Source organism: Osmerus mordax, chromosome 17 (assembly GCF_038355195.1).
Source record: "Osmerus mordax isolate fOsmMor3 chromosome 17, fOsmMor3.pri, whole genome shotgun sequence".
Lineage (NCBI taxonomy): Eukaryota > Metazoa > Chordata > Actinopteri > Osmeriformes > Osmeridae > Osmerus > Osmerus mordax.
The window spans coordinates 13,833,923-13,860,915 of NC_090066.1; the positions used below are offsets into that span (position 1 = coordinate 13,833,923).

The window sequence follows — 26,993 nt, forward strand, 5'->3', positions numbered from 1 at the left end:
AATGTTTGAAAGTGTGCTGTTGGATGGGAACACTGTAGATGTGGATAAGTATGTCCAGGCTCTGGGTGAGGATCTGAGAGAGGCCATGACCTTGGCCCAGCAGCATGCCAGTAGGCAACAAAAGAGGCGAGCTGAGGTCTATAACAGATGGGCTAAGGGTCACTCGGTAGGGAAGGGTGACAGGGTTCTACTTGCTAATAAGGGAGAGAGGGGCAAGAAGAAACTGGCCGATCGACAGTGTGGTGTACATAGTTGTTGCAAAGAACAGCTCATTGAACACATATCGTATCCAACACCCTGCCACTGGGCGCATCAAAACTGTGCATAGGAACTTGATTATGCCAGTCAACTTTCTGCCTTTGCCTTCTTGGGAGGAACCTGGGGGTCACGGATCTCTATCGAGTGGTGATGTGATCTCTGAGATGTCTTTAGAGTCTAGCCATGGTGAGGGGAGTGATGCCAGGACTGTCCACTGGGTAGCAGGCCTCCCTGAGTCCTCTGGGAAAGTACTCCCAGAGGAGGGTGTAGTTCCATCTGATGGAAGTGTAGTGGAACAGCCGTGTGTAGTCCCCTTGGGAGAGGTGTGCTCAGCAGAAGTGGACCAGAGAGATGGCCACGAAGCCTACGAGAGTTCTGCTAGTGAAGCTTTGTTTGATGTGGATGAGGCTGTGTCACATAATGTTGATCTGGTTGGGGATGTTTTGTCAGTGGGGTCTGTGACAATATACCAGGATTCTGATCAGTCGTCTGACAATACAAGTGTTGTGTCTATACCTGAAAGGGTGCTGGCTCCGGAGTTGCCGATCTATAGTACTGATCATCCTAGGGTTGGACCTTCGAGTACAGTTAGTGCTGTCAGTGACATTTCTGCTAGGTTTTTGGGTGAAGGTGTGCAGACTAGACTAGGTAGAATTATTAAGCCAGTGAATAGACTAATCCAAACTACAGTTAGGTCCATAAGTATTTGGACATTGACACAATTTTCATCATTTTGGCTCTGTATACCACCACAATGGATTTGAAATGAAACAATCAAGATGTGCTTTAACCCTTGTGTTATCTTCGGGTCATTCTGACCCATCAGTCATTGTGACCCACCGTCGTATTGCGACAACTTTACCGCATACAAAAACAAAGTGAGTAATTTTCTTTTAACCGTTGGGCTGTCTCAGACCCCCCACATTGCGAAGGTTAAAAGAAAATGCTATTTATTTGTTTTTGTATTGGGTACAATTGGGTAAACACAACAATGGTTCGTTGTGAACCTTTGGGTCATATGACCCGAAGGCAGCACAAGGGTTAAGTGCAGACTTTCAGCTTTAATTTCAGGGTATTTACATCCAAATCAGGTGAACGGTGTAGGAATTACAATACATTTTATATGTGGCCCCCCCCTTTTTAAGGGACCAAAAGTAATTGGACAATTGGCTGCTCAGCTGTTCCATGGCCAGGTGTATGTTATTCCCTCATAAAGGGAGTTCGTTATTTCATTGACAAGGAGCAGATAAAAGTTCTAGAGTTCATTTCAAGTATGGTATTTGTGTTTGGAATCTGTTGCTGTCAACTCTCAATATGAAGTCCAAAGAGCTGTCACCATCAGTGAAGCAAGCCATCGTTAGGCTGAAAAATCAAAACAAACCTATCAGAGAGATAGCAAAAACATTAGGTGTGGCCAAATCAACTATTTGGTACATTCTTAAAAAGAAAGAACGCACTGGTGAGCTCAGCAACACCAAAAGACCCGGAAGACCACGGAAAACAACTGTGGTGGATGACAGAAGAATTCTTTCCCTGGTGAAGAAAAACCCCTTCACAACAGTTGGCCAGATCAAGAACACTCTCCAGGAGGTAGGCGTATCTGTGTCAAAGTCAACAATTAAGAGAAGACTTCACCAGAGTAAATACAGAGGGTTCACCACAAGATGTAAACCATTGGTGAGTCTCAAAAACAGGAAGACCAGATTAGAGTTTGCCAAAAAACATCTAAAAGAGCCTGTACAGTTCTGGAACAACATCCTATGGACAGATGAGACCAAGATCAACTTGTACCAGAATGATGGGAAGAGAAGAGTATGGAGAAGGGAAGGAACTGCTCACGATCCAAAGCATATCACCTCATCAGTGAAGCATGGTGGAGGTAGTGTTATGGCGTGGGCATGTATGGCTGCCAATGGAACTGGTTCCCTTGTATTTATTGATGATGTGACTGCTGACAAAAGCAGTAGAATGAATTCTGAAGTGTTTCGGGCAATATTATCTGCTCAGATTCAGCCAAATGCTTCAGAACTCATAGGACGGCGCTTCACAGTGCAGATGGACAATGACCCGAAGCATACTGCGAAAGCAACCAAAGAGTTTTTTAAGGCAAAGAAGTGGAATGTTCTGCAATGGCCAAGTCAATCACCTGACCTAAATCCAATTGAGCATGCATTTCACTTGCTAAAGACAAAACTGAAGGGAAAATGCCCCAAGAACAAGCAGGAACTGAAGACAGTTGCAGTAGAGGCCTGGCAGAGCATCACCAGGGACGAAACCCAGCGTCTGGTGATGTCTATGGGTTCCAGACTTCAGGCTGTCATTGACTGCAAAGGATTTGCAACCAAGTATTAAAAGTGACAATTAGATTTATGATTATGTTAGTTTGTCCAATTATATATATATACCCTGAAATTAAAGCTGAAAGTCTGCACTTAAAGCACATCTTGATTGTTTCATTTCAAATCCATTGTGGTGGTATACAGAGCCAAAATGATGAAAATTGTGTCAATGTCCAAATACTTATGGACCTAACTGTATGTCAACACAGGAAATAAAACGGTTCTTGGTTTCTCGGTAATGGTAGGGCGTTGCCTAACTTTTCTCTCTTTGGAATTCTTTTTTTTTTTTTTATGTAGTAGTGACTCGTAGTGACTAGGTGTGACTCGAAATGATTTGTGGGTTTGTCTAATTTCTTAGACAATTCATGTAACTTTGCGTGTAGTTCCTCAGAATAAAATGTATGTGGCATTTTTTTTGCATACGGTTGAATAAGGGATTAGCTACCCTTTGATTTTCCTAATCCTTCGCGGGATAGCTTTTTCAGCTGGTCGACCATTTGTGGGTCTAGTATTAAGGGACTACACTGGGTTACTCTGTCGCCCTGTGGGGGTGAATATTGTTTTGTTTCTTTTTATTTCTTTGCTTTGTCACCTTTGAGGTGCTGTGATGTGTTTTGTGTCTGTAATCTACTGTAAAACAGTGGGGGTGAATGTAGCAGTGGAATGTTGTTCCCCTAGATTACACACTGGATTGTACACAAGGACCAGGTCAAGTAGGTCAAATTGGGAGGGGGAGGCTGATCATTTGATGTCAAGGTCAAAAAGTTTTTAAAAGTGCATTACAGATGTAAATCCAATTGTTGGTGTACAGACATTTTTACACATTTATGTTTACGTCTTTGTAAAAATGTATGTTTGTCAAAAAAATATGTGTGTTTTGGGTTGACCCATCGCGGGTTATCTGTGTTCTCGCAGTTCGATTGTTCTTTTCGACCTGACCTCCAGCTAGCGAGGTACGTTGTCTTCGGGTCTGAAAATTGTTAGAGAACTGTGGTGAAATGTCGGGTTCATATTCATGTTTTGTAACCGAGTTGATATTGTAAAATGTATAGTAATATGTAATAACTAGAGAGGGTACAATTTCTGGGGAAATTGTAGGGTGTTCTTGCTTGCGTCGGTTGCAAAGGGGTCCGTTTTTGAATGACATTTTTAAAACTGATATTTCTGTATATTTTATATAAAAATGCATACTTATTATTTATAAAGATTACATAGATTTAAAAGCATTTTATTTTTGCTGCTCATTTACAACTGAAAATACGAGTGAAGTGTAGAATGAAATAGATCTTCTCATTTCCCCTGCAAAAGGCATCCTCATCGTTGAATCAAAACGAATAAGTTTGGCAGACCGGTGTAAAAATGTACCTAATCTCTATGACGTAAACGTCCTTTTAAGTTTTTCCCTTCTCGTGATATTTTAAGGCATTTAGCCTACTCATATTGCATTCATTCATGAATAAAGAACCCCCTTTGAAGATTATTCTACGACGTTACCGGCAGTAGAAGATTGAATCGCGATTCAAACAGTACCATCTTCTAACTGAAAATATGTCCCCAAAAACGTAAATAAGCTTGACATTTATTTAGTGGAAAATCGCTTTCATAAAAAGCTCACTGGTAGCGATCATTGTCAGTAACAACGCAAAGTGCGATATAGCCGTGTGGAGAAGCTGCCTCGGTAAATTGTACTACTACAGTATAGTACAGTAGACTACTGATGTGTTCGTCTTGGTAGCGATTGCGTTGGTTGAATTGGATTTAACGTTCCGTTGTACGGTTTAGGCTGAAATTAATTATTTTCATGAACAGATTGACAACGTTTAGGCTGTGGCAATGAAGTTCAGGTTAGTAGTTAGATAGACTTTTGATTTAAGTAAGGGGAGTGCCGAACATGTTCTGTCGCCGTTTGACTTCCTAAACAGCTGTGTAGATGTTTTTGTAGTGTCTCGCGTAGGCTACAGCGTTGCAGTGAGCTACAGTACACTGGTTTGAAACCACAGGTAATGGTAATTTCACCAACAAATCGTTTACTAATGTCAGAATAAATCCTACAACGAAAATGTATATGTGAGGAATGTTTATTTTAACGATTGAAAACAGATAACGGATAATCATAGACCACTGTAGTATGTGTTGCCCGGGCAACACAGGCTAATGTCATGATGCTAATACTTCAGTGAAATAGTAGACTACTGTTTCCGAAAGTAGATGTACTTCCTTAATAATATCAGCTTATATTGTACATTACACATCACAATTGTGTGTCACATCACAAAGTAAAATGAGTAAATAGTTATCACCCTGGCCTCTTTTCTTGTGGCGTTTCTGCAGCTGCCTTGCAGTAAAGCTATAGTTAGCCTAGCTATCCCCCAAGTTAACAGATGCGAAACGAATGTTCTGCCAAAGGTAGTCACCCGTGTTTTCGTGACGTTAGTGACGCAGTGACGTTAGTAACGTCAGTGACTGCGGCTAGCAAATTAGCCACCGTTAGCTTCACTTTTCGCCACAAAAACTTAACTTAAGCCTAAACCATGCAACGGAACGTAAATTCCAATATAAGAAACTCAATCGCTACCAAGACGAAACTTTTGACACCTACGTTGTCTATGTAGGCCAAATATTGACTGAGTTTTAGGGGGGCAAAAATAAAAATAAATAATAATAATAATATATATGTGAGAGAACAAAAGGTTGTGCCCTTGCCGAAAGCAAAGCACACCCAATTAGTGTAAATATTAGACCTCGTTAACTAGCGTGCCTGTAGTGACTTGTGGGGACGGCAGTTGATGAGGTTCCCATGTGCTCACTCAGGTGGCCGAGAGCAAGGAGCGAGGTACACGCAAGAGCTAACTGTACTGTCTCTTCGTGTACAGGTATGTCTTTTGTTTTTGTCCAAATTGTGTTTTCTTGGATCGTGTGGTGTGCTGTTGTGCGGTGAATGTGTGTGCACAGCACCTGTCATTTTTGATGCATGTGTCTGTTACCCTTTTCTTTCTTTTCGACCTGACCTCCAGCTAGCGAGGTGGCCGAGAGCTAGGAGCGAGGTACACGCAAGAGCTAACTGTACTGTCTCTTCGTGTACAGGGAAAATAAACTGTCTCCAGCAGATTCACAAGTGTGGCAGTGTCTTCAATCAAAAAGTACACAACGCAGAGTGAAGCACGCTACATATGCATGCATTATTCACGCCTATGGTGTTAATACAGTCTGTAAAAATACCACTTTGACACACTTGCAAGATGATCCGCTGGTTAGATGTAGCATGATCTTATTTACTACCCACAATAGTTCAACTTTTTTTGCAGCAGCATTTTAATCAGTTAGCTCCAGGTCCTCTATAAAATACATTTCAGACCAATTTGAAACCTGAGCAAATGACTGTCTGCAAAATGTTCTAATTCTTCTGAATGATTTCTCTTTTTGCATTGTTGTTCTCTTTTCTGTAGTTTTATGCCTTCGTCCAGCTCCTGCCCCTTTCAAAAATACCTTTCGGGCGCTTTGAAGCTTCAGCTTATAACTTTCTACTAAATTTTCACTATTTTCAGCTTTTTTAGCATGGTCAGCTATCCCCATTCAGGTTTTCGGCATTCTCACTGCTGTTTCGCAGGAACAGCCTTTTCTAGAATCAGAATCAGAATGGGATTTATTCGCCATGAAAGTTTGCACAGACAAGGAATTTGCTTTGGCAGGAAGGTGCATACAATAAACATATAGGGACCTAAAATTTAAATATGTGGACTATCTATACTAAGGGTACATAAACTAGCAGTACTAAGTGGGATTAGAATATAATTAAATATACAATAAAATAAAATATAAGTTGCCGTAAATTACAATATAAAAATACAAATATTACAAAAAATACAAATGTACAAGATACAATTTTGTAATGCAGTGCAAAAAGCAGTGTGTTTTAAGCAGGAAGTCATTAGAGAGTCAGTGTGGTCCCTTGGCCTTGTTGAAGAGGCCAACAGCGGAAGGGAAGAAACTGTTTTTCTGGCATGAGGTATTGGTCCTGATGGACCGCAGCCTTCTGCCAGAGGGGAGTGACTGAAACAGGGAGTGTCCAGGGTGGGAGAAGTCGGCCACAATCTTCCTCGCTCGCCTCAGGGTCCTCGAGGTGTGCAGGTCCTCGAGGGTAGGCATATTGCAGCCAATCACCTTCTCAGCAGTGCGGATGATACGCTGCAGTCTGCTCTTGTCCTTGGCAGTGGCAGCAGCGTACCAGACGGTGATGGAGGAGGTGAGGATGGACTCAATGATGGCTGAGTAGAAGTGCACCATCATTGTCTTTGGCAGGTTGAACTTCTTCAGCTGCCGAAGGAAGTACATCCTCTGTTGTGCTTTCTTGATGAGGGAGCTGATGTTCAGTTCCCACTTGAGGTCCTGGGAGAGGATAGTGCCCAGGAAGCGGAAGGACTCCACAGTGTTGACTGGGGAGTCACACAGGGTGATGGGGGTGAGTGGGGCTGTGTTCCTCCTGAAGTCCACAACCATCTCCACTGTCTTAACCCTTGTGTTATCTTCGGGTCATTCTGACCCATCAGTCATTGTGACCCACCGTCGTATTGCGACAACTTTACCGCATACAAAAACAAAGTTAAGCATTTTCTTTTAACCGTTGGGCTGTCTCAGACCCCCCACATTGCGAATGTTAAAAGAAAATTATTTTTATTTGTTTTTGTATTGGATAAAATTGGGTAAACACAACGATGGTTCGTTATGAACCTTTGGGTCATGTGACCCGAAGGCAGCACGAGGGTTAAGAGCATTGAGCTCTAAGTTGTTCTGGCTGCACCAGGTCACCAGGTTGGCCGCTTCCCACCTATAATCAGACTCGTCTCCACCAGAGATGAGCCCAATAAGGGTGGTGTCGTCCGCAAACTTCAGGAGTTTGACGGACGACTGCAGGAGCAACTGTTGGTGTACAGGAAGAAGAGCAGAGGACGCAGCCCTGAGGTGATCCGGTGCTGATGGACTGGGAGTCAGAGACTTGTGTTCCGAGCTTAACGCACTGCTTCCTGTCAGACAGGAAGTCTGTGATCCACCTGCAGGTGGAATCAGGCACGTTCAGCTGGGAGAGTTTGTCCTGAAGCAGAGCGGGGATGATGGTATTGAAGGCAGAGCTGAAGTCCACAAACAGGATCCTGGCATAGGATGCTGGGGAGTCCAGGTGCTGTAGGGTGAAGTGGAGGGCCATGTTAACTGCATCGTCCACAGACCTGTTGGCTCTGTAGGCAAACTGCAGGGGGTCCAGTAGAGGGTCAGTGATGGATTTAAGGTGTGCCAGCACCAGGCGCTCGAAAGACTTCATTACCACAGAGGTCAGGGCGACGGGTCTGTAGTCATTATGTCCTGTTGGCCTTGGCTTTTTGGGCACAGGGATGATGGTGGAGGACTTGAGACAGGCTGGCACATGGCATGTCTCAAGGGAGGTGTTAAAGATGTAGGTAAACACCGGAGACAGCTGGTCAGCGCAGTGCTTGAGGGTGGCTGGAGAGACAGAGTCCGGCCCAGCTGCTTTGCGGGGATTCTGCCTCTTGAAAAGTGTGTTAACTTCACCCTCCTGAATGGAGAGAGTCGTCACTGTAGAGGGGGGGAGGTGGGAGGCTTCCTGGGTGGGAAGGGGTAGTTCAGGACTGTCCAATTGTCTTTCAAATCTGCAGTAGAACTCATTCAGGTCGTTGGCCAGGCGGGAGTCGTTAGTGGAGTGGGGGGCTCTGGGCTTGTAGTTGGTAATCTGCACCATCATCCTTCAGCAACAACAGTGTCGCCGTGTCTTCCTGTATCGGCCCTACTGCTGTATGTTTCATTCAATCAACACATTGAATCCTACTAAGAAAGCCGAGTAAACGCACTCAATGCACACATCTGCTACTGCTATTACTATCCCAACTATAATTTCAGCTGTTAAGACTATAATATTCTTTTTATGACTAGCTAGCCTAGGCCTACTTCTTCTTCTGTTTAACATTTAAGCTTTCAGCTGCTCCCTCATTGTAGGCTATTTAAGCTCTTAGCTTTGTTAGATGATGCAGTTCAGCTTCCACACTCCCTCTTTTGTGTGAATCACAAATTTTTAAAATTAATTTCAGCTTTCAGCTTGCGGGTATTTTCTCATTTCTGTATTTTCAGCCATTTAAAAAAAATAATTTCAGATTTCAGCATTCCAACGCATTTTCAGCAGGAAATGCCTTTTCTAGTTCAACTTCTTATTCTTCTTATTCTATTTCTTCCGTGGCACGTTTCAGCGCCTTCAAATCTTCAGCTATTAAAACCGTTCAGCTATCAAAAACATTCAGCTGTTTCAGGCCATTCCTGCTATGACTTTTCAGCTTTGTACCTCTTATGCTTGAATTAATATAAATCAATATTCATCAATAATATTTTTAACATGGGTTTCCAGAGTTTTCTTTCAAATCCTCTCAAACTTCTTTAAACTTCTTCAACTTCCAAATCTTTGTTTTTCTTCAATCTTTCAGCTAGAGCCACCATTTAAACTTTAAAATGTAGACAAAACCCTAAACTATTTTTAAATAATTCAGCTTTTTGATATCTATTCAACTTTTTTCAATATCACTGATTATGTTTCATGACTTTATCAAGCCGTTTCTGAGATTTACATGGGTGTGTACGTGAAACCCTAGAGTGCAGACTGAAACCCTTAGAGTGGAGGGCAGCTTCGGATGTCGTTGAAAAAATATTTCTAGTTTGCCAGCATTGCCACAATTTCCGCTCTTCATGCTTCATTTTTGGATCAATAGATAGCTAATTTTGTGCTGGTCGTAGACAGTTGTCTGTTGAATCCAACAGACGTACATATTTGTTCAGAGCCCCACAAAAGCGAGACAAAGTCCAACTCCCGCCCCATAGAGACCAATGCAAATCTGGTGACAAAATCGTCAGGGATAGCAAAAATAACCAGATTTTGAAACTGCCCATAGAGTCGTATTTCTGACCGCACAGACATATAAAGGACCTCTCTGGTTTCGGCAGTCTTGGGTCTCGGAAAATATCCTTATTTTTTGGATTGGACGTATAGTTTTGCGTCTAGGTTAACTTGTTTGAGGTGTGGATTCTAGCTACATTTCTGTTATTCTCTGCTCTCAGTGCGTTAGCAATCATAGCTGCACCATCACTGTGGCAACGACAGACACGCACCATGAACGTTTTTGAAACTGCCAAAGGAGTTGTATTTCTGACCGCACAGACACATAAAGGATATCTATGGTTTCGGCAGAGTCTTGGAATGAAATATACGTAATTATGTGGGCAATGTAGAACAGCGGACAGATTCGATATTTGATCTTTTGTTAGTTATGGCCATTCTAGTGACGCTACTGTCATCATGGCTGCTAATAGAACGGCGAAACCAGGTCACATACGGTCTAATAACTATCATTCATTACCTAGCTACAAACAAATGCTTCGTAACTGAAGAGTATTTACTTTTTATTGGCGATATTGACAACAGAGGTTAAGGAACTTGTCTTTAATCAAAAGATGGTCTCCGTTTTCAATTTGAAGCAGTAGATCTAGCTTATGTAGAAAATTTTCCATTGCATCCTCTCTAGCTTCACGCCTTCGGTTATTATTCAAGCCTACGGTACAGTCTGTAAAAATACCACTTTGACACACTTGCAAGAAATGATCCGCTGGTTAGATGTAGCATGATCTTATTATTTAAGTATAAAAAACTCACCAAGGACAATGACAACATTGGCAACACTGCACTATGAATTATTATTTTGATGTCATCTTAAATTAAGTGTCTGAACAGGACTGGGTGTGCAGGCACACATGATTAGTTTCTCCTCCGTCTTGAACCTGAAACCTAGATTCTAGGTTAGAAATGTTGCCAGTCTGTTGCCAATGACCAACGGTTGCTACGTTTTTCCAGCAAGTTCAAGTCATTCCAGTGTTATCCTTTTACCTTCAAATTCGTTCAACCCAGACTTCAGCAACTGGTTTTCTGCTACATTTTCCTGCAGCTCATCTTTATGAAATTTTGCCCTTATTGTTTTGCATTTTTCTTCTTTTCTTCTCTTTTCTGTCTTCATTTTGCTCCAGGTCCTTTCAAAAATACCTTTCACAGCAGTACCTTCCAACTGCCAGTACTTTTGCATTTTTCTTTTCTTTTCTGTACTTTTCTGCCTTCATCTTGCTGCAGGTCCTTTTTAACATACATTTCAGGCCTTTTGAAACTCCAGCAAATAATTTTCTGCTAAATTTTCAAATTCTTCTGAATTATTTCTCTTTTTGCATTTTTCTTTCTTCTCTTTTCTGTAGTTTTATACCTTCGTCCAGCTCCAGCCCCTTTCAAAAATACCTTTCGGGCGCTTCAGCTTATAACTTTCTACTAAATTTTCTAAATGTTCTGCTTTTTTAGGATGGTCAGCTATCCCCATTCAGGTTTTCAGCATTCTCACTGCTGTTTTGCAGGAACAGCCGTTTCTAGTTATTGTTTATTTTCGCCCCCCTAAGGATCAGTCAATATTTGGACTACATAGACAACGCCTGTGTCAAGGGGACACAGGCGTTGGGGGGAGTCAGGTGGCTGAGCGGTTAGGGAAGCGGACTAGTAATCAGAAGGTTGCCAGTTCGATTCCCGGCTGTGCCAAATGACGTTGTGTCCTTGGGCAAGGCACTTCACCCTACTTGTATGGGAATGTCCCTGTACTTACTGTAAGTCGCTCTGGATAAGAGCGTCTGCTAAATGACTAAATGTAAATGTCAAAATGTTTGTCTTGGTTGCGTTGCTTGTATTTTTATTTACGTTCCGTTGCACGGTTTAGGAGGTTACAACGTTTTTGTGGCAAAAAAGTGCCTTTAGTCGACGAAGGGTACTCAGTGCTAACTACGTCAGCACACGTTAGCAACAACGCATGAATTGATGTGCTGTTGCACAGCGAGTATCGTATCGTGCCGTGGTGTACTACTACCAAAGAACTTATATTGACTCTTTGCTACTACTACCAGCATCATACATGTACATTTAAGCAAATCAAGACTTGCATGTACAGTAAGTAATGTCACATTAAAGAATGTATGTAAAGTTTAAATTCAAGCTTGTGTGGTGCGTCGCTGGCTTCAGTGCCACGCCTAAACTTTGTCAAAACAAACATTCTCATTTCCGGCGCTTTCAAACAATCCCCTCACTCAGTGAAGTTTGGCTAGCCACCGCAACTAGCTTGCACGTAGCAAACTTCTTTTGAATTAGCCATTTCTCCCTAAATAGATGTAAAGCTTATTTACGTTTTTGGGGGCATATTTTCAGTTAGCAGATGGTACTGTTTGAATCGCGATTCCATCTGAAATACTGCCGGTGACAACGTTGTTACAGTAGCTTGTTTCAAAGGGGGTTCGCTTGTTTCAAAGGGGGTTCTTGAGTAGGCTAAATGCTTGAAAATATCACTAGATGGGAAAACACTTAGGGGGACGGACCCACCTGCAAGCGAGCACACCCTACAATTTCCACAGAAATTGTACCCTCTCTAGTTATTCTTGTTTATTTTCGCCCCCCCTAAGGATCAGTCAATATTTGGCCTACATAGACAACCTAGGTGTCAAAAGTTTCGTCTTGGTAGCGATTGAGTTGCTTCTATTGGGATTTACGTTCCGTTGCATGGTTTAGGCTCAAGTTAAGTTTTTGTGGCGAAAAGTGAAGCTAACGGTGGCCAATTTTCTAGCCACAGTCACTGACGTTACTAACGTCACGAAAACACGCGTGACTACCTGTAGCAGAACATTCGTTTCGCATCTGTTAACTTGGGGGATAGCTAGGCTAACTATAGCTTTACTACAAGGCAGCTGCAGAAACGCCACAAGCAAAGAGGCCAGGGTGATAACTATTTACTCATTTTACTTTGTGATGTGACACACAATTGTGATGTGTAATGTACAATATAAGCTGATATTAAGGAAGTACATCTACTTTCGGAAACAGTAGTCTACTATTTCACTGAAGTATTAGCATCATGACATTAGCCTCTGTTGCCCGGGGAACACATAGTACAGTGGTCTATGATGAATCTGTTTTCAATCGTTAAAATAAACATTCCTCACATATACATTTTCTTTGTATGATTTATTCTGACATTAGTAAACGATTTGTTGGTGAAATTACCATTACCTGTGGTTTCAAACCAGTGTAGCTCACTGCAACACTGTAGCCTCCCCGAGACACTACTAGTGTGAGTAGCTAACAAAAACTCCTTCAATCGTTAAAATAAACATTCCTCACAAATACATTTTCGTTGTAGGATTTATTATGACATTAGATTACAATTAAACGATTTGTGGGTGAAATTATCATTACCTGTGGTTTCAAACCAGTGTAGCTCACTGCAACGCTAGGAGTCAGATGGCTGAGCGGTGAGGGAGTCGGGCTAGTAATCCGAAGGTTGCCAGTTCGATTCCCGGTCATGCCAACTGACGTTGTGTCCTTGGGCTCTGGATAAGAGCGTCTGCTAAATGACTAAATGTAATGTAAATGTAAATGTAAACGCTGTAGCCTACACAAGACACTACAAAAACATCTACACAGCTGTTTAGGAAGTCAAACGGCGACAGAACATGTTCGGCACTCCCCTTACTTAAATCAAAAGTCTATCTAACTACTAGCCTGAACTTCATTGCCACAGCCTAAACTTTGTCAATCTGTTCATGAAAATAATTTATTTCAGCCTAAACCGTACAACGGAACGTTAAATCCAATTCAACCAATGCAATCGCTACCAAGACGAACACGGCAGTAGTCTAGTACTGTACCGTAGTAGTACAATTTACCGGGGCAGGTTCTCCACACAGGGCTATATTGCATTTTGCGTTGTTACTGACGATGATCGCTACCAGTGAGATTTTTATGAATGAGCGATTTTCAACTAAATAAATGTCAAGCTTATTTACGTTTTTGGGGGCATATTTTCAGTTAGCAGATGGTACTGTTTGAATCGCGATTCCATCTTCTACTGCCGGTAACGTCATAGAATAATCTTCAAAGGGGGTTCTTTATTAATGAATGAATGCAATGAGTAGGCTAAATGCCTGAAAATATCACGAGAAGGGAAAAACTTAAAAGGACGTTTAAGTCATAGAGGTTAGGTCAATTTTTACACCGGTCTGCCAAATGTATTCGTTTTGATTCAACGATGAGGCTGCCTCTTGCAGGGAAAATGAGAAGACATCTATTTCATTCTACACTTCACTCGCATTTTCAGTTGTAAATGAGCAGCAAAAAAAAAAAAAATGCTTTTAAATCTATGTAATCTTTATAAATAATAAGTATGCATTTTTATATAAAATATACAGAAATATCCGTTGTAAAAATGTCATTAAAAAACGGACACCTGTGCAACCGACGCAAGCAAGCACACCCTACAATTTCTACAGAAATTGTACCCTCTCTAGTTATAGAGTGATTTCTTCAAAAAAATTACTTTCGTAATACGCAAGAAAAGGAAAATTGTAAAAAAAATTAAAATACATGCGGAATGCCAACCACGGCGCCTTTTCACTATATCGTGTCACATTTGTGCGGTCACAAGATGTTACTTGTGACCCCCCTTCCAAAATATAGGGGGAAATAATCTAGTTTCCTTCTCTTAATTTTTTTCCACTGTATTTTGTCTCTTTCGGCTCAGTAAACCGTTAAAATGTCATGTTGAAAATAATACTTTTTACTAAATGCTGATTGGTTAGTTGGGTGGTATAAAAGTCAAGGACAGCAGTGAGAGAGGCATTTTACATTTTTTGTTTTAAAATACATTAGCATTCCTACATTTATTTTAGTTTTTTGTTAAGTTTAGCTTTTTGAGAGAGGGGGCAGTTAGTGTTGTTGGATTGTAGGCTGTTGCACTTGAGGAGAAATTTGCTTCCGTATCATTAACGCACACAGCTGAAGCAGCACTCATGTCAGGTTCGCTAGCTTGCTCTGTTCACCTCGCTGGTTTTTTAAGACGTTCTTTAATGTCATCCATCATCGTTTTGTGGCTCTTTTTTAAGTATCGGTTCAGGCACCGGTACCATTTTAAAAGTATCGATTTTGCACTGGTATCGTAAAAACCGAAACGATATCCATCCCTTGTTCTATGGGTGTATGTGAAGCCCTCTGTAATTTTGCTTGTAAACAGGGCTACACAAATCCATTTTATTTGATTCGATTGTTGTTCACAGTTTCTTTTTTAGAGATTGTTAAAAACGTATTGACAAACAATGTGCTGAATAACATGAAGCAAGATAATGACACGTCAAACTACATACTTTAACTTTATATTCATACTATCAATTAAAATTGTAATATTAAAGTTGCTTTTGTAATCATACTAATTGTTTACACACATAATATTAACATGACAATAGCAAATAACGATATCCCCTATTGCCACTTACCTCATCTCACGTTCCTCATGTTGGGTTAACAGAGTGCTATAGAAGTTCTCAAGTGTCAGCTTGGCCACAGTTACCCTCTCTCGGGTGTGGTTGCTCATGGGAAGGGTAGCTGCCGTCCCTCCCGTCATGGCCATACTATCCTGTTGTTAAAAAATAAATATGGGTTAAGGGCTGTCCGAATAATAATGACAAATATGACAATCATAACTTTAATGATATCTTGTTTGTTGGGTGTCTACCTAGATCACACCAGATTGTTATCATTATGGTAATTTATCACCTACTAGTTTTGCAACGGTTCCAGGTTCCAGATTAAAATATATCTACAAGCAAGGGGTGTTGTTAGGGACATTTCGACAATGAAATAAAGTGAGACAGGATAAAGTAAATATCTTCAAATGTTAATAAAAGTGTTGTGTCTGGGTTTTAATGTTCTAGATTTTCCACATATTTCATAAGAAACCGAGCTAACAACCACAGACTGTAGCACATAAACGTCTTTGTGCCTGTGAGAAATGTCTTGTGTACTGGATAGTTCAGTGGCAGCATCCTGTGTTAACCTTTCTCCATTTTTACAAGATGTAGCCTATCTAGTTTCAGCTAACAAACAAATGCCCAACATATACAAACACACACACACCTATTCTGCAAGGAATATCATTTCCAATAGAATCATTAGAAGAAAAAAAACTTTCTGGAAACAAAATAACACAACTAGAGACAGACAATGCTTTCAACAATTAACTTTCAATACTTGACAATAATTAATAACAAAATAAGACCAACAAGACAAATACCAACATCGGTAAGATAATTGTTATGATTCACCTGGTTAGCTAAATCCCCTATGCTCACTGTCAGGCTAGGTCAGGCTACATTACTTGACCAGTTAAGCAGTCACGTTTATCACCATAAGTTGATGCAAAGATGCATGTTCAATAATAACCCTGGATATAGAACGCACTCATTTATTACTGGCATCTCTGGGTCTTTCAGTATTTGTTATTTCATCAAAGGGTACAGCTAGACCGAGTTGGTCATCTGAAAGGAAAATCTGTGTCCATGCAGCCGAGTTGCTAAAACCCAACAGCAATAGGCCTAGTTAGGAATATTATTACCAAGAGTCCATGGACACTCACATATCTTGATATGCTGACTGGACATAACATAGGCTACTTAAAAATGCTATAGACCCCAGAATTTATTTTTAGTTGGCTTTATTTAGCAACAAAACCTAATACGGGTATTTGTACATGTCAACAGCCAACTTAAAGTTCAGAAATAATTTCCTTGCCACTTTCATATTTGAAATATTGAAATATTTGTGGCCAAGCAGCCACAGCAAACGGTGCTTGCAAGCGAAAATCAGAAATGTCCAGGGACGTCTTTGCATTACGCCCCACCTGATGTCGCTGTGGAGCAGCATGCAATATGATCAGTATATATCTATATATTTTTTATCTGTATTTTTTCTTCTTTAATCTGTAATTATTTTTGTTGCACGTTTATTACATATGACAACGCTAACCCTGTCCGATACATTCCAATAATGTCTGTAGTCCTAGGTACCTGGTGATTAAATGTACTTCTCCGTGCTGTTTCACTAGCATGGGGCCGGTTCCTCTGCATTTGTTTTGATCAAGTGAGCAATTGGAAAAACACTGCACAGGTACAACACACTTTCAATAATGAGTTGTGGGGCACAATCATGTTGGCTAGCTGGATGGATGCTGTACCAAAGCCTTTTCTATATAGATTATATAGATTTGAATGTCATCTGATGCCAATAAATGAATGAGAGCATATTTGGTTGTTTTTATGTTCTTCCATGCTGACGTTGTTTGTATGTAATGTGGTGGGGGTGGCAACTATGCACTGTTAGCTGTAATGTAATGTCAATAATTCCACCCTGCTCCAACACACCTGATTCAAACGACCATTAATTTGCATCAGGTGTGTTGGAGCAGGGAAACATCTAAAACATGCAGGGCAGGGAGGTCCGAGGACCAGGATTGGGAACCCCTGCCGTAGAAGATCCGTGTGCAGTTCGACCCTCAATAGAGCTCCGGGAGTTGACGTCACGCAATCCCAGCATGCACCGGTCATTGCCATTTTGGCAGGAAAGTGGAGAGCCAAGTGGAGCACCAGAGTGTACATACATATTATACATAGTTTAATTTGATGCCTATTTCAATAAACGTTGATTCAACATGGTGGATAGCTGCTGTGCGCTGTGATTCCTGAACCATCGGGGAAAAGATAAAGGGAGAGCATTTTATAGGATTCTTCTTTTGCTCTTGTGGCTAGTGGTAATTGTTTTAAATTTTTGTTCTCGCTGTGATATATTGTTTTTATTACTGTTGCTTGCTTTTTTCCACAGGTACACTTGCACTTATAGCGGTTCATGTTGTTTAATTGTAACTTGTTTAACTACATGCTCTTATGGTTCTTCCCTTTGGCACTTACTTTGGTTGTTCACAATGTGTGCTTCATGTTTTTTGGCTATCTTGTTGTTATGATCAGTGACCTATGCACTTTGTAAAGCTCTCTCTTGGAAGTCGCTTTGGATAAAAGCGTCTGCTAAATGAATAAATGTAAATGTTAAGATTCAGAGAGGAGAACCCCATAATTCCTGACAACTACCCATGGCTTCAACTGAGGATCATTCAGTCTCTTGGAATGACTTATCTGTAATAAATATGTAATGTCATTTTTGGGATGAAAAGTGCACTGATATAATGTACGTTAGCCAACGTCAATAGCTAACAGTTGACGAACGTTACAGACTAGCTAACGCTAGCTAGCTATACAAGTTATAAAACTGACTGCATTAACTTTACACATAGCAATTTGTAGCCGGTAGACTTCAAAGCTGAATATTCATCACTAAACCAGCTGATTGCGTCCATTTATATCCCTCCAGGCTTTTGTAGGCTTTCAAAGACTCTAGAGTAGGACGAATGAAAGTTGATAGAGTTGTAAATATCTGGATACAGAAGGTCAGGGAAGCCTTCCGTTTCACTCGTAAAGGTCGTAATAATAACTCCGGGAGCATTATATGGATCACTAATGTTTAATCAATCACGTTTTGCTTTATAGCTGCCTATGTCTTTGGAATTAAAGTGCGCAGTGAACTCGGACAGGTTGAAATCCGTGCTGGCGCCGTTCATTTTTGCCACTACTTTCCTGCCAAAATGGCGACGTAAACAGTAAAGTCACGTGACGTCCGGAGCTCTATTACACATTTTCTCGAACTATTTCACAGAGGACAGTTTTGAACACCTGGGACAATGTAAAGCAGGATTTGAGGACAGAGCAAGCCTACCCAAAAAAGAAAATATCTCCGAAAAATTATGCACCGGGTGCCCATCGCAAAGTAAATAAATTAAAAAGACAGGAAAAGATGCCTATCCATATTTTTCTAGGCCTACCCAAAAAGATTATTCAGGCTACGCCCCTGTTTCAAACATTCCATGTTACGTTACTACCAGATTGCACCAAATTGAAGATTTTGGTGCAAAGAAAAAAGAAAAGATGTACCCCCCCCAAATGTCTCATTTCCCCCCCTACTAAAGTGGGCTAGAACCGGGCCTGTTGCAAACAACGAAAATGCAGTCTGCAAATTAGAAATGGTTGGTAAGATAAAATGTGGAAGATAACATTTATTTGACAATAATAAATAGGAAATATATTTTCTTAATTTCTCCAGTACCGGAAACAGAACAGATAGCGTCAGACCTTATTGATAAAAACAATTCTTAATTTAGCACCAGGGCCAGTTTGACCGGGTTTCGGTACCCATCCCTAATCATATCCCTCTCTCCGTGTTAGGTTATGTGCATTTGTGATTTAATGTGGTGCGTAGGCTATGTAGTTTCTAGTTTCATTGACGATTTGGATGATGCCGATACAGAGTTTATTGTGCCCCACCTGGGATTCAGTGCCAGAGACGCCACTGGAAATGTCGTATCATATTTAGCTCAGTGCAGAATTGACTGTAGATCTTTCTGAACTTAACCTGTTAGGCTATATATTGCATGGCTTTAAATTGATATGTATGTTGTGTACTGTACTATAGTTTGAAGGCATCGGAAATGTAGGCTGGCATACAATATTTCCACTTATCCCTGCCTTCCGCAGGCTGTCAGTGCATCGTGATGACAGATCAGTACTAGCAGATCGTCGTCTCAGAGAGGTTATTTCGCATTTCATTGTGCATTACAAACAGACACATTAGTTTGACCAATTTCGGAGTCTCAAAAACGTAGGCTTACAGTGTAAAACCTTAATATCCGACTGACAAATCCTCAAAATGAATTCTGGTAGCTTACCTCCGGGTCCTGCTCCAGAGTCAATGATGGCTAGCTGCCCAGCCCACCTTCAAATGGTTTATAACTATCTGACAAAAGATATTGGAGATTGTGACCCCGCTACAAACGACCGGAGGTGATCACTAAGCTATACCGCTTGCTAACCTAAAGAATATTTGTTGTGAATGCAGGCTATTCATTTGCATTCACTGCATTCGACGCGTCCCAATGTTGATTAGAACGCACAGTTTCCTAGGGCGAACGATGCGCATAACATTCGCATAGCTCATTTTAAACAAGCATGATTCACAAGCGGGCGGAAGCCACGACGTTGCAGTCAAGGGCGGATAAATGAAACCTTTTTATTTTCTTTTTTATGGTTCAATGTCTTTTTATTAGCAGATTTATATTACAATAGAAAAAGTACAAACATTGGAGAAGAAACACCAAGAACAAGTGGTGGGATACAGAATGAAAACGAAATACAAATATTTACAATTTATAGAAACATTGTTCTATATCACGGGATGTTATCAAAGATTTTTATTGGAGAAGATTTTTTTGAAGTGATAATAATAGTAGCCTAAACGTACAACACTACAATTTGGTCATACCAGAGAATGGGGAGAACTATGGAGGATTATAGGGGCCAAAACTAAATAAATAAATAATTGAATGGTTAAATACTTGGATAAATAAATAATTATATAACACAAAGCTTAAAGAAATGACTAATTATATAATGTAATGCCTAATTGACATACAAAGTATATAAATTACAAATTAAATGAGACACTAAATATATAAATGTTATTTGTGTGTATATATATAGATTTACGTTTTCATGTGTTACCATTTATTTATTTATCCTTTCATTTATCCACGGTGTAACTTGTTGCAGCAAAATAAATCTTTTGTCCCCCCTCAAAAGCCAGGGGGCGGGTTAAAGCCTCTGATTGGTGAATGAACAGTATTACACACCAGGCAGGCTCAACCAGTCGATCAAGCTCTCTTCGATCCAGAGGGATCCTCTATTGTCTCACTCTGCAGCCTAGGGGTGTGCGATACTGCAAAATGTGGTATTGATCCGATACCAAGGAGTAAATACAGGGCCAGTATTGCCAATACCAATACCGATACGTTTTACTTAGAAAAGCAGTTTATCTACTTTCGTGTCAGGGAAAGCAATGCCTCATAATTTATGAAGTGAATGAATATGACATTTGAATGAAAATTGAAAATGTTCATGATAATTGAATGATTTTTCCTTTAATTAATTGTTAATGATTGTTCATAATTGTTTATGATCATAATAAAACACAGGACAAAGAGTTTTGTCAAAAATTCTGTTAGTAAAGTGTGCTGCTGATTCGTTACTGCATGTACACGCCGGCAACAACTCACAGCCTAGCAGGGGAGGGGCAAAGTGAGCTTGAGCGAAGTTAGAGGAGTGGTGTTTGCACAACCACTATGATGTAAAGGGAGTTGTTTACTGAATGTAGAGAACATAAATTGAAACTTAAGTATTTATCATATCACGCCAGTATCAATCAATAGGCTACTGATACCAACGTTGGTATTGATACTATTGATAGCCTACTTGAGATTGATTCGCCCACCCCTATGCTGTACCATCTCGCAGAGGATCGTGAACACATTTTCATTGACGCCTGTGTCAGTCAGGGCAGATATCATTGCTATAATATCAGCGAAGCTCTAAATATGATGCAAAAAATGTGAATTGGCAGTTGCCTGCATCTCTTTAGCTACCTCCAACCTTTTGACCACTGTAGCATGCAATATTTTATTCATTGAATCCGCACTAGGTACTGCCATCTTGAATTAGTCAAAAGTAGTCGATTCAAGTTGAACCACCAATCAGAGGCTTTAACCCGCTCCTGACTTGGTGACGGGTGACAAAAGATTTATTTTGCTGCAGCAAACACCATGGATAAATGTAAATATAAATAAATAAATGTGAACACATGAAAATGTAAATCTATATATATACACACAAATACATGAAACATTTATATATTTAGTTTATTTTTATTAAATGGGAGTCAGGTGGCTGAGCGGTTAGGGAATCGGGCTAGTAATCAGAAGGTTGCTGCTTCGATCCCCGGCTCTGCCAAATGATGTTGTGTCCTTGGGCAAGGCATTTCACCCTACCTGCCTTTGGGGAATGTCCCTGTACTTACTGTAAGTCGCTCTGGGTAATAGCGTCTGCTAAATGTAATGTAATTTATGTATTTTGTATGTCAATAAGGCATTAAATTATATAATTAGTCATTTATTTAAGCTTTCTGTCATATAATTATGTATTTATCCAAGTATTTAACCATTCAATTATGTATGTATTTATTTAGTTAGTTTTGGCCCCTATAATCCTCCATAGAGAACTGCCACTCTCAGGAAACTTCCGGCTTCTGAAATGGTTGCAGTTCCACCCTAGTTCCATATGAGGGCGCTACCGGTCCAGTGCAGAATGAATGGAGGTCTAAGGAGCTATACCCCTCAAAATCCACTTTTCTCAGGATATAATTTTTGGTCTTGTAATTTGAATGTTGAATTCGAAAGGGGAGGCAAAAAAATACAGACTACTGGTTGTTAGATTTTTTTAAGTCGCTTTTTTGTCTTGAAAAGCCTTTTAAAATGTCAATGACTTCAAACAAATCGTCAACCAGAGATACTACTTTGCGGCAAGCTCTAGTCACTTCCTTTTTCTCTCAGCTGACAGGTTAGGCTCTCCCTGTCGATACACATGCTAGAAAGAGTTTTGGCTTGCTAATGTTGTTGCTAATGTTGCTAATGCTCTGACGTTCTGGTTCCGCTTCGGATGCCATCAAGCGTAATCTCTGGTCGTAGTCAGTCCTTCACTGACCAATCAGCATTCATTAGCAGAATGCTAGCGTGTTACATTTACATTTACGTACATTTACATTTATTCATTTAGCAGATGCTTTTATCCAAAGCGACTTCCAAGAGAGAGCTTTACAAAGTGCATAGGTCACTGATCATAACAACAAGATAGCCACAAAACATTGCGAGTAGCCAAAACATGAAGCACACATTGTGAACAACCAAAGTAGGTGCCAAAGGGAACAACCATAAGAGCATGTAGTTAAACAAGTTACAATTAAACTACATGAACTGCTATAAGTGCAAGTGTACCTGTGGAAAAAACAAGCAACAACAATAAAAACAATATATCACAGCGAGTACAAAAATCTAAATCAGTTACTACTAACCACAAGAGCAACAAGTCTCTGAGCAAGAGTCATTGTGATCCTTGAGGAAACTAACATCGGGTCAAGCGAACCATTCCTAAGTACCGTTGTACTCCCGGAACAAGTGCGTCTTGAGCCTTTTCTTGAAGGTGGAGAGACAGTCAGTGTCTCTGATGGAGGTGGGGAGTTGATTCCACCACTGGGGGGCCAGACAGGAGAAGAGCTTGTGTTGGGACCGGGCGGTCTTGAGCGGTGGGACCACCAGGCAGTTGTCTGAAGAAGACCGTAGGTGACGGGTGGGGGTGTAAGGCTGCAGGAAAGACTTGATGTAGACGGGTGCAGTCCCGTTCACTGCTCGGAATGTCAATACCAGGGTCTTGAATCTGATACGGGCCATGATAGGTAGCCAGTGGAGAGAGATGAGGAGCGGGGTAACATGGGAGCGTCTGGGTAGATTGTAGACCAGGCGGGCCGCTGCATTCTGAATCCTCTTATGGGCAACAATGACTCACCTTGTAAGAAATCGAAAGGACATAAGTACTAGTTCATTCATCTTTCGACCTATAATCTATATTGAACATGCAAAAACTACAATCAAATCTGAGATTTCTCAACGACAATCAGGCGAAAGATAAAAATGTAGCCGTTTAGCTCCATAGACTCCCATTCATTTTGAACTCGCTCGCGATCACCCCCAGTGGAACTCTGGTGAAACTGCAACCAAATTCGGTACAATGAAGCTTAAAGGGGTCATTGATTGCAGAACCGAATTTACCTTGTCACAGTTGAATAACAACAGTTCAGTGGGTAAAATGGACATACAGTGAACCTCAAAGTCCATTGACACCTCTTTCCTATGCAAATCTCACAATTAAAAAATGTAGCTGTAAAACGGTCGGTTTCGAAAAAGCCACCGAACTGACAGTCAATCACCCCTTTACTAGGGAGTCGACAGGCTCTCCGTAGACGGGCTCTGATAGGGCTCTCCAGAGCCATATAAAAAGAGAGTTGCGACACGCTTTGGTCTTGCCGACAAGTGATCGCGTGGTTCAAGTAGCTCGCTGTAGTTCCAAAAAACCCACTGCTGTCAACTTGTTTGAATGGTTTTCAATGGGACAGACAGCAGCACCATCTCGAACACTAAGAACGTACTTAAGTTCTTGAGAAAAACGTGCTTGCCAAGCGTCCTTGCGAGAACGGTCTTGCAAGATCGCAAGGAAGGAGAATGAATTGAGATGCGGGTTTTCTTGGCTATTGTGCAATACCCTGGACTCGCAGCAGTATGACAACACTGGCATTATCAGCGCAACATTTTATAAACTTTTGCTGTATAGCGCTTGTGTATTGCCAGTGATGGGCAGTAGTGTCGCTACTTGTAGCGACGCTACTAGCTTAACTACATTTGTCAGTAACTTGGTGGTAACGTCGCTATTTACAAAACCAAGTAACTTTTCAGTAGCTAAGCTCTTTTATTGATCAAGTAGCGCAGTAGCGTCTTTTTGTATGTACAATAAAGCACGCGGAGTCGTAGTATGCACTACAGCATGGAGTTTACTGAACTGCCGTAACAAGTCATGTCACTGCATTGCACTAGACTGGTTCCGGTCCAAAAGCATTACATGGACAAGCCACCGCTAGGTGGCGGTTAACCCAATAACAGCGTCCTCGAAAGCTAATTTCTCCTGGACATTTCTGATGTTCATACATAAGGTTGGTGGATTATTGTGTTGACAAAGCACTGAAAAAGCATCTCACATATCCCGTTCTGCAGTTCACGTTACAACCGATTTCACAAGAGCTGAGTATAGCGAGGGCTGTCATCGTCTCATCTCCACTCACACAGCGCCTGCGAGGCCAGTCTGACTAGATAACAGCAATTGTGTAATAGCATTGTGTATTAGGCTATTGTTCAATAAATACATCTAAACATATTTTAGCCTTTATCTGACTGACAATTGTGTGATCACTAAAATTGCATTGACTTTGTATGCAGTTTTTTTTAAAACTGAAAGTAGCTACTAATGTATCAAGCTACTTTTGACAGATTTTTGTAACTTAGCTTGCTACATTTTTATGAGTGGTAGCTTCTGTGTAGTGAAGCTGAATTTATTGTAGAGTAGCTAGTAGCTTAGCTCACTACACATATCAAGTAGCTTGCCCATCACTGTGTATTGCATTTGTGTTAAATATAGGCTCATACTTATAAAGTTCAAAAACAAACTCAAAATGTGTGTTTGTCATTTCACTCATTTGATAGGATTATGATAAAATGTTATTAACTTTAAAGATCCTGTAAAGTCAATTCCATGATTTGCTTCTCAGTACATTATATACGCGTGAAATGAGTTCCTGAAAGCATGTGCAAAGCGCTAAAACTTTGTTGCACCGAAATGTGTAGTTAGACCGTAGAACAGTTTCTCTTCCGTTTTCAGATCAGGTTTTAATGGGCGGGGCCAAAAAGTTACCCATCTACGTCATTTCGACCCATCTACGTCAGATCACTGACTGTTGTACTGTTATTGTAGCCTACATCAGCTAGCTAGCTAGCTAGCTTCAGGATGTCTCCCTCCACCCGAAACTGCATCTTCCCTGGATGCAAAAACTTCAGCTGTGCTGCAACACTATTTAATTTCCCTATTGATGAGGAAAGGAAAAATAGGTGGATTGATTTTGTGAAGAGCCACGCTGATGGAAAGCTTCGGATAAACAGCCGCCTCTGCAATGGATACGAGAGTCTGCTAAATGACTAAATGCAGTGACCATTTCACGGCGGATAGTTTTAACATGGACCAGAGACAGACGGGTTTCGTGGACTCACGGCTTCTCTTGCAGCGCGGAGCCGTACCGAGCATCGCCATCCCAGCCGTTCCTCCTCCAGTTGCACCTGGACAATCCACCACCGCCAGCAGTTCATCACTCTGTTCTGTGTGCTTGTTATAATTATACTAGATAACTTTTCCAGAGGTATCTCTGCTATGAGTTAGTGCAAACCGCTAAATTGATATTAGGCTACTCGGTGTAGAATGATGGTATGGGGGTCAGATTGCTGAGCGGTTAGGGAGTTGGGCTATTAATCAGAAGGTTGTTGGTTCGTTTCCCGGCCATTCCCCTGTACTTGTCCGTGCCCCCTGTACATGTCCCTGTACTTACTGTAAGTCGCTCTGGATAAGAGCATCTGCTAAATGACTAAATGTAAATGTATGGTATAATGTGTTAGAAGTAGCCTAGTTGGAGAGATCACTGTCTCTGGTGTCCATTTTTACTGTTACAGCTCAGGGGAACATTTCATTTATATGCATCTGTATGTTTCACTCATTGAACAAATACATTCTAATTATATACGGTTTTGTTCGGCTTGACGTAGCGTCCATTATCTGAGTCGTAGGTAGGCAGCGAGGGGCGGAGCTTCAGCTCCTTCAGGCGACACGCCCCCCCAGTCTCAAGCAGAGAAGACTGCAGATTTTTTGATGATTTCAAAGCCTAATTTAACATACTTGTCTGTGTTAATTTTTCATTCAAATTTGGATGGGTAGTTAATAACACATTATTCTGTGGTGTGGCGAACTTAAAACTAGTTTTCAGGTCCACTTTACAGGATCTTTAAAAGTGGTATGATGCCCCCATGTGAAATGCCTTGTCTGTACCTCTCACTCCCTCTATATATATATGTGTGTACCTCCTATCTAGCGTATCTAATCTGTTGCATATCTTTTTTCTTTACTTGGAAGCTGAAAGCTGAGCTCAGGCACCTGATCCAGAGGAGGGCCAGAATGAGACGGAGGAGGATGGCGAGGCTTCGTCAAATGCCATCACTTATCTTTCTCAATGTAAGTGGTTGAATAATAACAAAACCATTTACTTAAGTTAAAAACCTTAATGGAAACTCCAATAATCTAAGTAAGTAAATGCCTTACTGGTTTCAAATGGCCAATTCCACAGGCAAATTCATAAAGTTGTAAAGGTTTGAATGATCTTGGACTAAATATTACACAGAAATAGCAATGACCATTAACCACTTCACAATGAGTTAAGGTGTTAATATTATCAGTAGTATTATCAGTTATACACATTTATAAACAACACAATGTGGGATAATGGTCTAAAACTTTTTATTGAACATATTTGTAAACTTTTATGTCTCATTTTATTTTATAAATAGGATGGAACTCCACAGAACTATGCTCAAATAAATGAACAAGTGCCCATCCTCAAGATAGGCTTCTCAGATGAAGACACCAAACCAGCCTTCAGGCCCGCCAGGCCACCATCCAGCTGCTGGTCCAGGTCTTGCCGAGAAAGAAAAGGCATGGTTGGAGCCACGAGATGGAAGTGTTCATGTTTGTTTACTGGCTTGCATGTGGTGCTTCATACCGTGTGACATCCGATGCCTTTTCTATGCCAGTGGCCAAAGTGTGCAAAGCTGTACACCACATGGTAGAGGAAATGATGACAATCCTCCACCGCAT

General features: G+C 40.9%; 1 protein-coding gene across 1 annotated transcript in view; it reads right to left on the reverse strand.

Moving 5' to 3' along the window:
• LOC136959845 (serine/threonine-protein kinase 38-like) overlaps positions 1-19,533 on the reverse strand; it is a 108,800-nt gene extending 89,267 nt beyond the window's left edge. The window contains exons 1-2 of the mRNA XM_067254048.1: positions 19,319-19,533; positions 14,988-15,127 (exon numbers count right to left, since the gene is read on the reverse strand). Of these exons, the coding sequence (XP_067110149.1) occupies positions 14,988-15,121 (134 nt within the window). The 5' untranslated portion in view covers positions 15,122-15,127; positions 19,319-19,533. The remainder of the gene's footprint in view (positions 1-14,987; positions 15,128-19,318) is intronic.
• Positions 19,534-26,993: the final 7,460 nt, after the last annotated feature.